Here is a 13,314-nt window from a genome sequence, read left to right as displayed (position 1 = left end):
TACAGCAGCAGAAGACCACATCGGGTGCCACTCCTGTCAGCTAAGAACAGGGAACTGAGGCTACAATTGGCCCAGGCTCACTAAAATTGGACAATAGAAGATTGGAGAAACATTACCTGGTCTAATGAGTCTCAATTTCTGCTGGGACATTTGGATTGTAGGTTCAGGATTTGACGTCAACAACATGAGAGCATGGATCCATCCTGTTTTGTATCAACAGTTTAGGCTGCTGGTGGTGGTGTAATGGTGTGGGGGATATTTTCTTGGCACACTTTTTTCTATTAATACCAGTTGAGCATCGTGTCAATGCCACAGCCTACCTGAGTATTGTTGGTAACCATGTGGACATCCCTTTATGACCACAGTATCTTATGATGGCTATACTTCCAGCAGGACAACACACCATGTCACAAAGCGTGAATCATCTCAGACTGATTTCTTAAACATGACAATGAGTTCACTTTACTCAAATGCCCCTACACAGTCACCAGATCTAAATCCAATAGAGCACCTTTAGATTGGTGGAACGGGATATTGGCATCATGGATGTGCAGCCGACAAATCTGCAGCAACTGCGTGATGCTATCATGTCAATATGGAGCAAAATCTCTGAGGAATATTTCCAGTGCCTTGTTGAATCGATGCCACAAAAGATTAAGGTAGTTCTTAAGGCAAAAGTGGATTCAACCTGGTTCTAGTAAGGTGTACCTTATAAAGCGGCCGGAGAGTTTAGGTACCAACAAAGTGTTGTTTATTTTATTTTTTTTATTTACCATCATATGGTGCCACTAATACCAAGAAACCGTAGCAATGTCCTGCTTTTAAAATTTTTATTTTACAATTCACACACTTACTACTACTACTGGTTTTTATAAACATTTCAAATATTAATATTTAAATTTCTCCTAACACTTACATTCTCATACAAAAACCCGTTGGTGTCAGTAGATGTAAAAAACCTGTCTAATTTAGTGAGCAGCACTTGTTTCAGTACATCCAGAAATGACACTGAACTAAAATAAATATTTGTACACTTTAAAAAATGCATACAATCTTGAGATTTTGTGTTCAATTACATTTCAAAGTCAGACAAGTACTTCATTTTTAGCAAACAGGTTGTTAGGAACTCAAAAAACTTTATTTACTTATTTATTTCACAATAAATGACAAAAACTACAATAAAATGCACTACAGGTTAGCAGAAAAATCTTTCAGACCGAACATATCTGATGTTGATGTCAAGTTAGCTGGCCACCTCTGAGAGATGGTGGATGTTGGAGAGGGTGAGCTGGGCCTCCTGGGCCGGATACGAGTTTCTGCTCTGTAGCCACAGTTTACCAAACACTCCTGTGATGACAATCAGTATAAACAGCAGACCACCTAACACAAAGGTTTCCACTGGTGGGATTTGTGAATCTGGAAGAGATATAGAGATTATTAACAAACACTCCAAATTCTTTAGCACTTTTAGCTTAGCTTAGCACCACTGAATCAAATTAGACCATTAGCACCTCGCTAAAGTGATTTTAAAAAAGGGTTTTGATCATTTTCCTATTTAAAGCTTGACACTTTTGTATTTTATCATGTACTATAACCGACAGACTATGAAATATGCTTAAGTATGTATAGCTAGAAACTATTCTGGTCTAATAATCAACAAACTTTGTTGCCGTACCATGTCTGCACATTAATATTATGCAGCAATGTTACCTTATTGGTTTATTTTTAGGCACTGCGCAGGGGCATTGCTAGGGTCGAAAGTGACCCTACGCCCCCCACCCCTCCACCCAACCCCCCATCCACAACTTACCCCCAAAAGAAGTTCAAATGCACCTTGATAAACGGTCTAAAAATGGTCTAAGTGGGCTATATTGTATCAAGATAAATATGTCTGTAATATCATATTTAGAAAACTAGTACAATTTACGTTTTTTTTTGATAATTCACATGTATTTACATTAATATGATGCACATTTTATTAATTACAGTTATTTTATTTCACTCCAAACTACACACATTTTATACTGTGAAACAAATATTAAGCTTCATCAGTAGTTAGAACTATTTAGTTTCGCGAAACCGTTCTATTATTACCTCATCGGCTTTTGCTCCTCAAAATAATGAATGAATGACGACAGTGTAGTGACAGGATTTTTTAACAATAGTCCCACTCTCACCTGCCCGAACAGCTGTTTATTTAAATACCTGACACAATCGATGCGTTAAGTGAAATGCGCGTGATGTATGTGGTAATTTTAAGTACTTCGATAACAAAATAAATGTTATACAACCTTTTTTTGTGTAACATATTCTAAAAGATCAGGGGCGTAAGCCCCCAAAGACCTTCTTCTTTTAGCTTTAAAGCAGGGGTCATCAATCTCGGTCCTGGAGGGCCGGTGTCCCTACAGGGTTTAGCTCCAACTTGCCTCAACACACCTGCCTGGATGTTTCAAGTATACCTAGTAAGAACTTGATTAGCTTGTTCAGGTGTGTTTGATTAGGGCTGGATCTAAAATCTGCTGGACACTGGACCTCCAGGAACAAGTTTGGTGACCACTGCTTTAAAGGGTCATGAAAGGGTCACATTTATTTGAGCTGTTGACAGTCATATATATGTTTCACCCTTTTGGTTGTTTTTGCGTTATTTCAAGCAAATTCATTCTTCCACTTTGAAACAAATTTTAAAAGCTGTGTAATGGCGATTAGATTCTTGTGGTTATTCCAGCGTGTAGATTGGCTGTCTGCACTGGTGAGTACAACGTGACGCGTTTGAGTGAGCAGCAATAATTCATGAGAAAGACTTGGCTCAAACCAATCAGCCGCTCCATTGTGAATGAGATGCAACTTTATTAATAGGCATGATTGATTCCAAGACTGTTTTTACCTGTTACAATGTTCAGACGGCAGAGAGAAGCCACGTTGTGTTGGCGAACAGTGGGAGAAGAAGAATTGTTTGGAGACACAGGTCGTCAGTGTTGTGTTTATAAATGTGCTGCAACGAAGGTTTTGTTTTCATTTTCGCTCTATGAGACCTCAGCCAGACTCATGTGTGGATTACAATGCATGTAACATGTGGCAGAAATACATTTGTAAGGAACATTTTAAACCCGAGAGCTTTTCTCATCTGGAAATGGTGAAATCCCGATTTGCTGCTCGTCTCCTTTTAATAAAGACGCGGCTCCAGTTGGTGTTGATTGTCCTGTCGCTACAGATTTGGTAAGTGTGTGATCAGTGTCTTTGTTTGTTTATTTAGAGGCAAAGTTAGTTCATATCATCAGCAGTTTTCTTTCAGTGTTTAAAGACAGACCTTTGCCTAATTATTTAGTTACTAAGTTTACAGTGCATTAATGACACTACAATATTATGGACTGAAAGATCTGCTGTAAATGCAATCAAACTATCACTGTCGTGTAGGATTTTCGCCGCATTTTATGACAGGATAGTTTATACACACACAACTGACACTACCTACCGAGTGCATCTAAGTTACAGAGAAATGCTGAGGGTTTTTTTTTTCTTATACGCCATGCAATAATATCAAACATTCCATTAAAACTACACTCTTTCAGCAGTTCTTCACATCCAATATCTCGTTTGTCATGGAGGGCATGCAGGAAATGCTCCTGAATGAAAGTGAAAGTGCCAAACTGCAGTTAAAGTCCACAAATTAAGAACTTGGCAAATAATTCGATTACTGATGTCCATGTAAACATCGGCACTGTCTTTCTCCCCTGCGTCTGTGTGTTGTTTTGCATCTGTGACAATCAGCGAATGCTCGTACTGAAACTCCTATTTTTATGCAACACTCCCACCTAAACAAAGCTGGACTCACTTTCAGACCCACTTTTCAGACTTTTTAAAACTAGAGGTGTGAAAACACCCTGCTGAGGCAGGAGGCGTATTGTGACCTTTTAAGCTAAGCTGAAACTGCCACCGTTACCGTACGTTCACACCGAAAGCGGCGAGAGCGTCAAAGTAGCCGGAAGTCATTCATTTTCAATGAGAGCCGGTGGCGATAAGCGGCGAGGAGCAGCGCGGCGCGTCTTCGCCGGCGTGAGCGTCGAGGAGAGTTGAAATTAAGTCAACTTTATGGTACCACAGTTGTTCCCAAGGGTTTGATTATTGCGGTCGCCGGATTTTCAATTATTTTCAATGTTTTCTTACAGGAACATACATTAAATAAGTTACTGGCGAGTTACTGATGTTCATGAATGTTATATAAATTTATCTTAAAAAAGCAGGAATCTCACGCGATGTGACAGTACAAAACAGTAACGTTACTGCTGCTTCAGGATATTTCAGACATATGGACACATATTGGATAAATAGAGCAAAGCCGCACCACACGCAACTTGATCTTCCATTGTTGTATGAATTTGATAAGAAATGCGCAACATTTTCACGCTAGAAACATGTTTTATGCAGGAATGTAACTGATATGCTGCAACAGCTCCTTTAAATAAGAGATCAATGTAGCGAGTTTTGACGCTCTCGCTGCCGGAGCTGAAGGCAGACAGCGTTGTCGCCAGGGCGGCCAGAGCGACCTTGGACGCTCTCGCCGCTTTCAGTGTGAACGAACGGTTAGACATAGAGATTAGCTAAATGCATTTAAAAATGTTAAAGTCCCCATGAACTAGAAGCTGCGACCATTTTTTTGGTATCGTGACGAAGCTCCAAGAGAAATGGAATATTAAATGAGAAAACAGTGGGCGTGGCTTGTTTTGTTCACTTGCAAGCTGATTGGATGTAGTAAAGTAGGCATTTTATTCAGAAAGCTCAGTGGCTTGTGGAGAGTTATTACAACCTAGCAGACTCCTCCTCCTCACCATTTCTGTTTGCAGTCAAAACTGACAGTTTAGGGGTGTGGTTAAGTATGTTAGCCCCACCCAATACCTCAGACTGATGTAATCTGAGAATTGAACTGAAAACAAACAGCAAAGTGCATTTACAGATTTCAATTAAAGATTACAGGGCATACTATTTCATTTTCTTAATGACATGCACAGATGAATTGTTCACCACAAAACTAGCAATGTGAGATAGCAAAATCCATATGGTTAGTTTTGATTTCATCTGTACTTAAAACACAAGTGTTTAACTCTAGGTGACTTAAATGGAAGAGTGTTCATTTAAAATAGCATGGAGAACACTATGGTGAGACTTTATAACACTTACTCAGACCATTATTCTCCATGTTATCTTTGAGCCTTCTGATTGGTCCATACGAGACAGTATGAGATGATCCAACATCTCTGCGTGTGCGTGCCGATGCATCATCAGCAGAGCAGTTCTGTAAAGTACCAGGAGTTCATAGTTAAGACGAAAACCTTACAAACAAATCAGTTTATTCATACTGATGCATACTGGTGATTCAAAGTGGGTGGCACGGTGGCACAGTAGTTAGCACTGTTGCCACACAGCAAGCAGGTCGCTGGTTCGAGTCCCAGCTGGACTAGTTGGAGTTTCTGTGTGGAGTTTGCATGTTTTCCCCGTGTTTGCGAGGGTTTCCTCCGGATGATCCGGTTTCCCCCACAGTCCAAAGATATTTGCTATAGGCGAATTGGGAAAACAAAATTGGCCAATTGTGAATGGGTGAGTGTATGGGTGTTTGCCAGTACTGGGTTGCAGCTGGAAGAGCATCCACAGCGTTAAACATATGCTGGAATAATTGGCGATTCATTCCACTGTGGCGACCCCTGATAAATAAGGGTCTAAGCCTAAGGAAAGTGAATGAATGAATGTATTGTAGGTGTGATAGGTGACTTACAGGTTGACACGCTCCTCCTGTATTGTGACAAATCTGGACATTGCAGTGCAGGAACACATCCGTGTAGGAGCTGCCAACAAACTTGAACATTTGTATCCTGAACAGAGCTTCTGGTCCTTGCCCGTTCTTCATCACGGCCAGTGTCTGGTCATTCCACAACACTGGACAGCTGATGCAGAGAGAAATGTTTGTCATTAGCTACAGTTGAAGTCAGAATTATTAGCCCCCTGGATTATTAGCCCTGTTTATTTTTTCCTCAATTTTTGTTTAATGGAAAGAAGATTTTTTTCAACACATTTCTAATCATAATAGTTTTAATAACTCATTTCTAATAAACTTTAATCTTTGCCATGATGACAGCACAGAATATTTGACTAGATATTTTTCAAGACACTAGATTTCAGCCTAAAGTGCAATTTAAAGGCTTAATTAAGTTAATAAGGCAAGTTAGAGTAATTAGGCAAGTCATAACAGTTGTGTGTTCTGTAGACCTTAAAATGGTTTAAAAAATTAAACACTGCTTTTATTCTAGCTGAAATAAAACAAATGAGGCTTTCTGATAAAAATGAATGTAATGGGACAACATTAATAGACAAACAGCAGACCGACCACATTATAAAACATCCGACATGTTGTTTTGGTCATTTCTAAAATCCCAAATGTTGATTCAGTATTATTATTATTATATTATCAGTTTTAGTTTTAGGGCCCTATCCTGCAAGACGTGTTTCCATGACGTGTTGCTATTTTCAGACCAACGCAAGCTGAATTTTCCTGTCTTCCGCCACCTTGTTTAAATAGCAAATCCATTTGCACCACTTTGTGGACTCATGGATGTTCTGGTCTGGAAAAGAGGTGTGTTAAGACGATTGCTATTTTGAGGCACTAAAATAGACCGCTCAATATACCAGCTGAAAGCAGGTCTAAATACCAGTGCAGAGCACGTCAGTTGTGCGCTTCGCTTAAGCATTGCTTAATGCTGAGTTCAGACTGCATGATTTTCAAAGTAGTCGTGTCTCAGCTGTTTTCACACTGCCTGACAATCTGGGCTAGCGTTTTGTGGCTGCTTTGTTTACAGTGCAAGATGGATCGGCGACAGGGGCTTTCACATTGCATGTCTTTATAATAGGAAGAATTGCCGACAACTTCGTCCAAACTACGTCTCACAACCAAAAACACGTCGTATATCTTTTGTTGTTAACTACATAACGAGAAAGAAGCCTTTAATAGGGTATAAAATGTACATATTTGCTCACCTGGGTTTGAAGGGAATTAGCAATTTCTCATCAACTCTCATCAAAGAAAAAAAAAATTCTAATGGTTTGCTTCTTACACTTTCTTTACAGACCTGAAACTTGCCTACAGCACTTATTCATTGTTGCTCTTATAGTTGTGTAAATTGCTTCCTTGTCCTCATTTGTAAGTCGCTTATAGGATAAAAGCGTCTGCTAAATGACTAAATGTAAATGTAAACTTTCTCTTTTGACCCGGTTGTGATATTGCTCACATTACACGTCAAACAGACACGGGTGCTCCTGCCAAATTATCACTAGTTTTTTCCTTTATTTCTTGGTTCCAAATATATTAAAAAGGAGCACTTTTAACTTCTCCTCTAACCTCCAGCTGGCCTGCAGGTACCTGTACACACACACACACACACACACACACACACACACACACACACACACACACACACACACACACACACACACACACACACACACACACACACACACACACACACACACACACACACACACTCACACTAGTCTAGTGGATGCTGCTCTCTCATTGGCTGTAGGCGATCGCTGATGTTATTTTCAGTCAAAACTCATTTCACACAGCATGATTTGAACCGCTGACAGCTCCAGATGTTTAGCATGCCAAATATCTCACAGGCATTGGCAACTCATCTGCGATTCTCTCAGATCGCGTCTTTGATAGTTCATACTGTGTGATTGTTACAAAACCTGTTGGCTTTACAAATCTTTACAAATGAAAAAAATTAAAGGATTAAAATATTACAAAAAGGCTTATTTACTATAAATATAAAAACCACTGCCTCCATGACCTTATCTCGGGAGGCTTTTTTTGTCTATTCATGACAACTTGCTTTTGTATAATGTTTGGACATAACCACACTTCATTATTATTGTTCATTATTAGTTTGCTGGAAATTAGAACTGAATTTTGAAACAGTTTTAGAACAAATGCTCTGTTTAACTGTTTTCTCGCTAGTTAAGCTTTCAGTTTTTCCACTTACAAAGTCCGCCATGTAAATAGCAAATGCAAACTTCAATCTATTGATCAAATCTTCATGCGCAGTGTTTATTGTGGTCTGCTCTCACTGGATTCCATCAAGCCATCTTTTGTGTTCGAGTCATCACGTTTACACAGTTTTTTATGCCATTTTTATGCTTTTTTTTCTGCCTATGCACAGCTAGACTCTTCTGTATTTACCCTTACAGCTGAGAGTCTAAATGTATCTAAAGATTTAAAGCTTTAAAGTTTTAAAGAGTTTTGTCATTCATTAGCCTGTTAACAGTTAACTGAACTGTTGTAACTAGCAATACTACAATGGACGCTGTAGTGGTTCAGTGTGTTTTGTTTATTTTTATTCCTTTTTTTGTGCACATCATAGTTTACTCAGGTCGACAATCCTGACTTACACTGATAAAAAATAATTTCCTAAATGCAATCTAGAATTGGGTATTCAAGTTCAAAAAGCCACAAATTTTACTTTGCTTAATTTTAGAAGCTTTGCTGACTTTAAAATGTTCATACAAGTGTGTTCTATTAATAATACTGAACATTACATTTAAATTATTTACACAAATAAATATGGGAAAAAGTGGAACATCTTAAAAAAAATGCATTTATATTCAGAGTATTAAAATTTGATCAGATATGTTGAGCTCCGCTAAATACAGAGCACTAATACATTTTAATTTTTAATAATTAATTAGCCCTATAGCATAACACAAATAGATACATTATAATTTTTATAGGCTATAGTGGTTTTACTCAGGGTGTATACAATTGAGTTTTTTTAATCATCCAGTTATGAACCAATGTAAGAGGTCCACTGCAGAGCTCATCCAGCTGTTATTAGTGTAACAGGGGTGAAACTCTGAGCACTCGCTGATGTGATGACAGCTCCATTCATTGTTATTGCAGCACTTTTTGCTTTACAATTTTAATATGTTTGTTTGCCATGCTGCAAAGAGGACCGTCTGATATTTGTACAATGCAAAGTGTAAAGCCTGTCGCACTTTGGACGAGGTGCAATGTTGTGCCGTGTCTTTAAAATGCTATTTGTTCCCCATGAGTGAAGCCTGCGCAGAGAGGCGCGCGCTCCGCAGCACCCAGCTGATCGATTACTTAGGAACGCAAGCCATATACAGGGAAGTGCTTTCAGCCTCCGATAATGTTCTTATTGATCATGTATTTTAACTGAAATATTGTCAGTAAATATATTGTCAGTAAATAGACCTGAGCATTCATTTAGTTGTTTAGCGTAAAAGAGGTAAGCGTAAGTGAAAGGTAAACGCCGTCACGTGCAGCAGACAAGCGCCAAAAATCACAGGAAGTGCCCGGCCAGAAGCGCTTATTCAATAAAAGTCCCCGTGCACAGAGGCGGGCCGCTGCGCTTCTTTTCCCGTTTCACGAAAGTGTCAACTGCATTTAAATGACATAAGCATAAAGCTTAATTTTTGCAGTACTTTTGAGCTCAAATTATTATAAAAAATATATTAACCTTCAGAATGATGCGGGACACAAAATTCAACCATGTGGGCCCATTGATTACCCCTTATCTAAAAATTTTTGCGGCTCCCCTAGCGCCATCTGGCGGCCCCCCAGGGGGCTGCGGCCCCCAGTTTGAAAACCCCTGCTCTAGCGTGTCCTTCCCCAAAGCCTCCTCCCGTTGGGACATGCCTGGAACACCTTCCTAGGTAGGCGTCCAGGAGGAATGATGCCCGAGCCACCTCAGCTGACTTCTCTCGGTGTGGAGGAGCAGCGCCTCTACTCCGAGCTCTTCCCGGGTGTCAGAGCTTGACTTATTACAAGAAATCTTTTTTTTTTGATTGGCTACAGAACAAACCACTGTTATCCAATGACTTAGCTAATTAGCATAAATTGGCCAGTTAGCCTAATTAACATAGTTAAGTCTTTTAATTGCAATTTAAGCTAAATAATAGCATCTTGCAAACTAGTACAAATAGTACTGTCATCATGGCAGAGACTAAAAAGTTCTTAAGCATTTAAATATGTATTGGAAAGAATCTCGATCCGGTAATCATCACTTGGGAAATATTTAAAAAAGAATTAAAATTTCAGAGGAGGGCTAAAAATTTTGCCCTCAACTGTATTTATAATAGGCGGTTCATTTCGCTGTGGCGACCCCTGATAAATAATGGACTAAGCCGAAGGAAAATAAATAAATGAATGAATGTATTTATAGTAATCAATGTCAATGAAGTTACCATATATATACTATCATCATGGCTCCATTAGTAATGTGGATTATGTCACAGACCTGTCCTTGATGAAGGTGTATTGGATGTTGCTGTAAGGGTCATTGTTTGGTGTGGCCCAACATCTGTCCACTCGCAGAAACATATTCGCTGGAATCTTCAAGATAAAGAAAGTTTCATTAACACATTTAAAGAAGCACCTCCAAAAACAAAAACGGTGCATAGATGGAGCTTAACAATAGTGTTTTAATAAGGAAATTCTGATTGGCATGTGTTAACTGTAATGTAAAGCCATTTGCATGTTTTCCTGTTATATTAAATCCTTGTGATATATAATCAATACATTTTAATAGATAGAACAATTTGACATGGATGGATATACACAGTGCATCCGGAAAGTATTCATAGCGCTTCACTTTTTCCACATTTTTGATGTTACAGCCTTATTCCAAAATGGATTAAATTCATTTATTTCCTCAAAATTCGACACAAAATCCCCCATAATAAGAATGTGAAAAAAGAGTTTTTGAAATTGTTGCAAATTTATTCAAAATAAAAAACCTGAAAAATCACATGTACAGAAGTATTCACAGCCTTTGCTTAATACTTTGTTGATGCGCCTTTTTGAATATGATGCCACAAGCTTGGCACACCTGTCTCTGGGAACGTTTGCCTAATCCACTTTACAGTACCTCTCAAGCTCTATCAGGTTGGATAAAAAGCAACGGTGTACAACCATTTTCAGATCTCTTCAGAGATGTTCAATAGGATTTAGGTCTGGGCTCTGGCTGGGCCACTCAGGGACATTCACACTCCATTGATATTTTGGGGGTGTGCTTTGGATCATTGTCCTGCTGGAAGATGAACCGTCGCCCCAGTCTGAGGTCAAGAGCACTCTGAAGCAGGTTTTCATTCAGGATGTCTCTGTACATTGCTGCATTCATCTTTACCTTTATCCTGACTAGTACTCCAGTTCCTGCTGCTGAAAAACATCCCCACAGCATGATGCTGCCACCACCATGCTTCACTGTAGGGATGATATTAGCCTGGTAAAGAGCGGTGCCTGGTTTTCTCCAAACGTAACGACTGGCATTCACACCAAAAAGTTTAATTTTAGTCTCATCAGACAAGAGAGTTTTTGATCTGGACTCAATTTACTTCTGTACATGTGATTTTTCAGGTTTTTTATTTTTAATAAATTTGCAACAATTTTAACAAATCTTCTTTCACGTTGCCATTATGGGGTATTGTGTGTAGAATGTTGAGGAAATTAATGAATTTAATCCATTTTGGAATAAGGCTGTAACATAAACAAATGTGGAAAAAGTGAAGCGCTATGAACTTTTTGTGGATGTATTGTAGATAGATGGATGGATGGATGGATGGATGGATGGATGGATGGATGGGTGGATGGATGGATGGAAGGACGGATGCACAGACAGATAGCATCAGACATAATAGATTGAACAATAAATTGGATGGATGGATGGATGGATAAATGTATGGATGGATGGATAATAAAAAGAATGATAGACAGAATGATAAACAGTAGATAGAACAAAAGAATGATAAAAAGTTAATATTACAGAAGAATATAGAGAATGAAAGATAGAATGATAGAGCACAATAGAAAGATATAATGATACACAAAACTATACAGAACAATAGAAAGAATGATATAATGATAGATAATAGAGAGAGAGGGATGGATGAATAGGTGGATAGACAAACAGATAGACAGACAGATAGACAGACAGATGGATGCACGGATAAAAAACGTTGTGACTATTGAAAGCAAAGCTGTCTTTACTTGACAACAAAGCAGCAAACGGTTCTCAGCATAAAGAAATGCACGGCTGCTTTCACGAAAGCTCTAAGCAGTTTGTAGAGTGTAATGTCACCTATTCAGCACGACACACACCATGTAAACTTTGACATAGATGTTGTCCTCAAGTGTGAGGGAAGGAACAGTGGTCCATTTATCCTGAAACTCTTCATCTTTGTAGAGCAGCATGGAGACGGAGAAATTTCCCTCCTCTGTGTTCAGAGTGATTGTCCTGTGGGGCAGAGGATGTTAAAAGGCTCATTGAAGAGACTGAAAGGTTTACTCGATGAATATTGAATGAAGCTCTCGAGTTGGACCTCTGGGCAGCCTTTTGTTACAATTAGCTTACTTTATTGTGTTTACATACAAACAAACAATTAGTGAGGGGCTCTACCTTTTTAAAGCTTGGACAAATTGTGATAATTAAAGCCATTTGCTACATATGGAGTGCTGGAGTCCCAGACTGAGTTTTGAACCAGGAGGAGCCGCAGATTTAATTAACTGTTGATGTCATGACTGGCAGAAGCTTACCTGACATCCACACGGATCAGATTCTCCCCGTTTTCCTGTTGGACCATGTAGTTTACGGGATACCGACAGCCAAATGTGATGTTGATGTAGCTTCTGGTGATGACATCAGTTTCATTGTTACGAATCGAGTTTGTGAACATGATGTGAGTGTCATCCGATGCCTGGGGAAAAACAATGCAAAAGAACATGATTTTTAGGAGCATTTATGAATGAATGAGCCAACAAACCAACCAGCGAAACAACAAATCAACCAACCAATCAACTAACTAACTGATCAACCAACCAACAAACCAACCAACCAATCAACCAACTAACTGATAAACCAACCAACCAATCAACCAACTAACTGATCAACCAACCAACCAAAAAACCAACCAAACAAGCAACCAACCAACCAACAAACCAACCAACTAAACAGCAAACCAACCAACCAAACAAACAACAAACCAACCAACCAAACAAACAACAAACAAACTAACCAACCGACCCACCAACCAAACAACAAACCAACCAACCAACCAACCCACCAACCAAACAACAAACCAACCAACCAGCCAACCAACCAATCAACCAAACCAACCAACCAACCAACAAACCAATCAACCCAACAACCAAACAAAAAACCAACCAGCCAACTAACCAACCAAACAACAAACCAACCAACCAACCAACCAACCAACCAACCAACCAACCAACCAACCAACAAACAAACCAAC

The 13,314-nt window shown here is 39.1% G+C and overlaps 1 protein-coding gene across 1 annotated transcript in view; it reads right to left on the bottom strand.

The window, feature by feature from the left end:
* Positions 1 to 442: 442 nt before the first annotated feature.
* Positions 443 to 13,314, bottom strand: part of si:dkeyp-110a12.4 — a 24,148-nt gene continuing 11,276 nt past the window's right edge. The window contains exons 4-9 of the mRNA XM_001336357.9: positions 12,599 to 12,759; positions 12,164 to 12,299; positions 10,305 to 10,399; positions 5,768 to 5,936; positions 5,176 to 5,290; positions 443 to 1,416 (exon numbers count right to left, since the gene is read on the bottom strand). Coding sequence (XP_001336393.2) covers positions 1,244 to 1,416; positions 5,176 to 5,290; positions 5,768 to 5,936; positions 10,305 to 10,399; positions 12,164 to 12,299; positions 12,599 to 12,759 — 849 coding nt within the window. The 3' untranslated portion in view covers positions 443 to 1,243. The remainder of the gene's footprint in view (positions 1,417 to 5,175; positions 5,291 to 5,767; positions 5,937 to 10,304; positions 10,400 to 12,163; positions 12,300 to 12,598; positions 12,760 to 13,314) is intronic.

The sequence above is a fragment of the Danio rerio genome, chromosome 17 (assembly GCF_049306965.1).
Source record: "Danio rerio strain Tuebingen ecotype United States chromosome 17, GRCz12tu, whole genome shotgun sequence".
Classification (NCBI taxonomy): domain Eukaryota; kingdom Metazoa; phylum Chordata; class Actinopteri; order Cypriniformes; family Danionidae; genus Danio; species Danio rerio.
The sequence above is the reverse complement of the archived record's forward strand: the minus strand, read 5'-3'. Positions and strand labels throughout refer to the sequence as shown.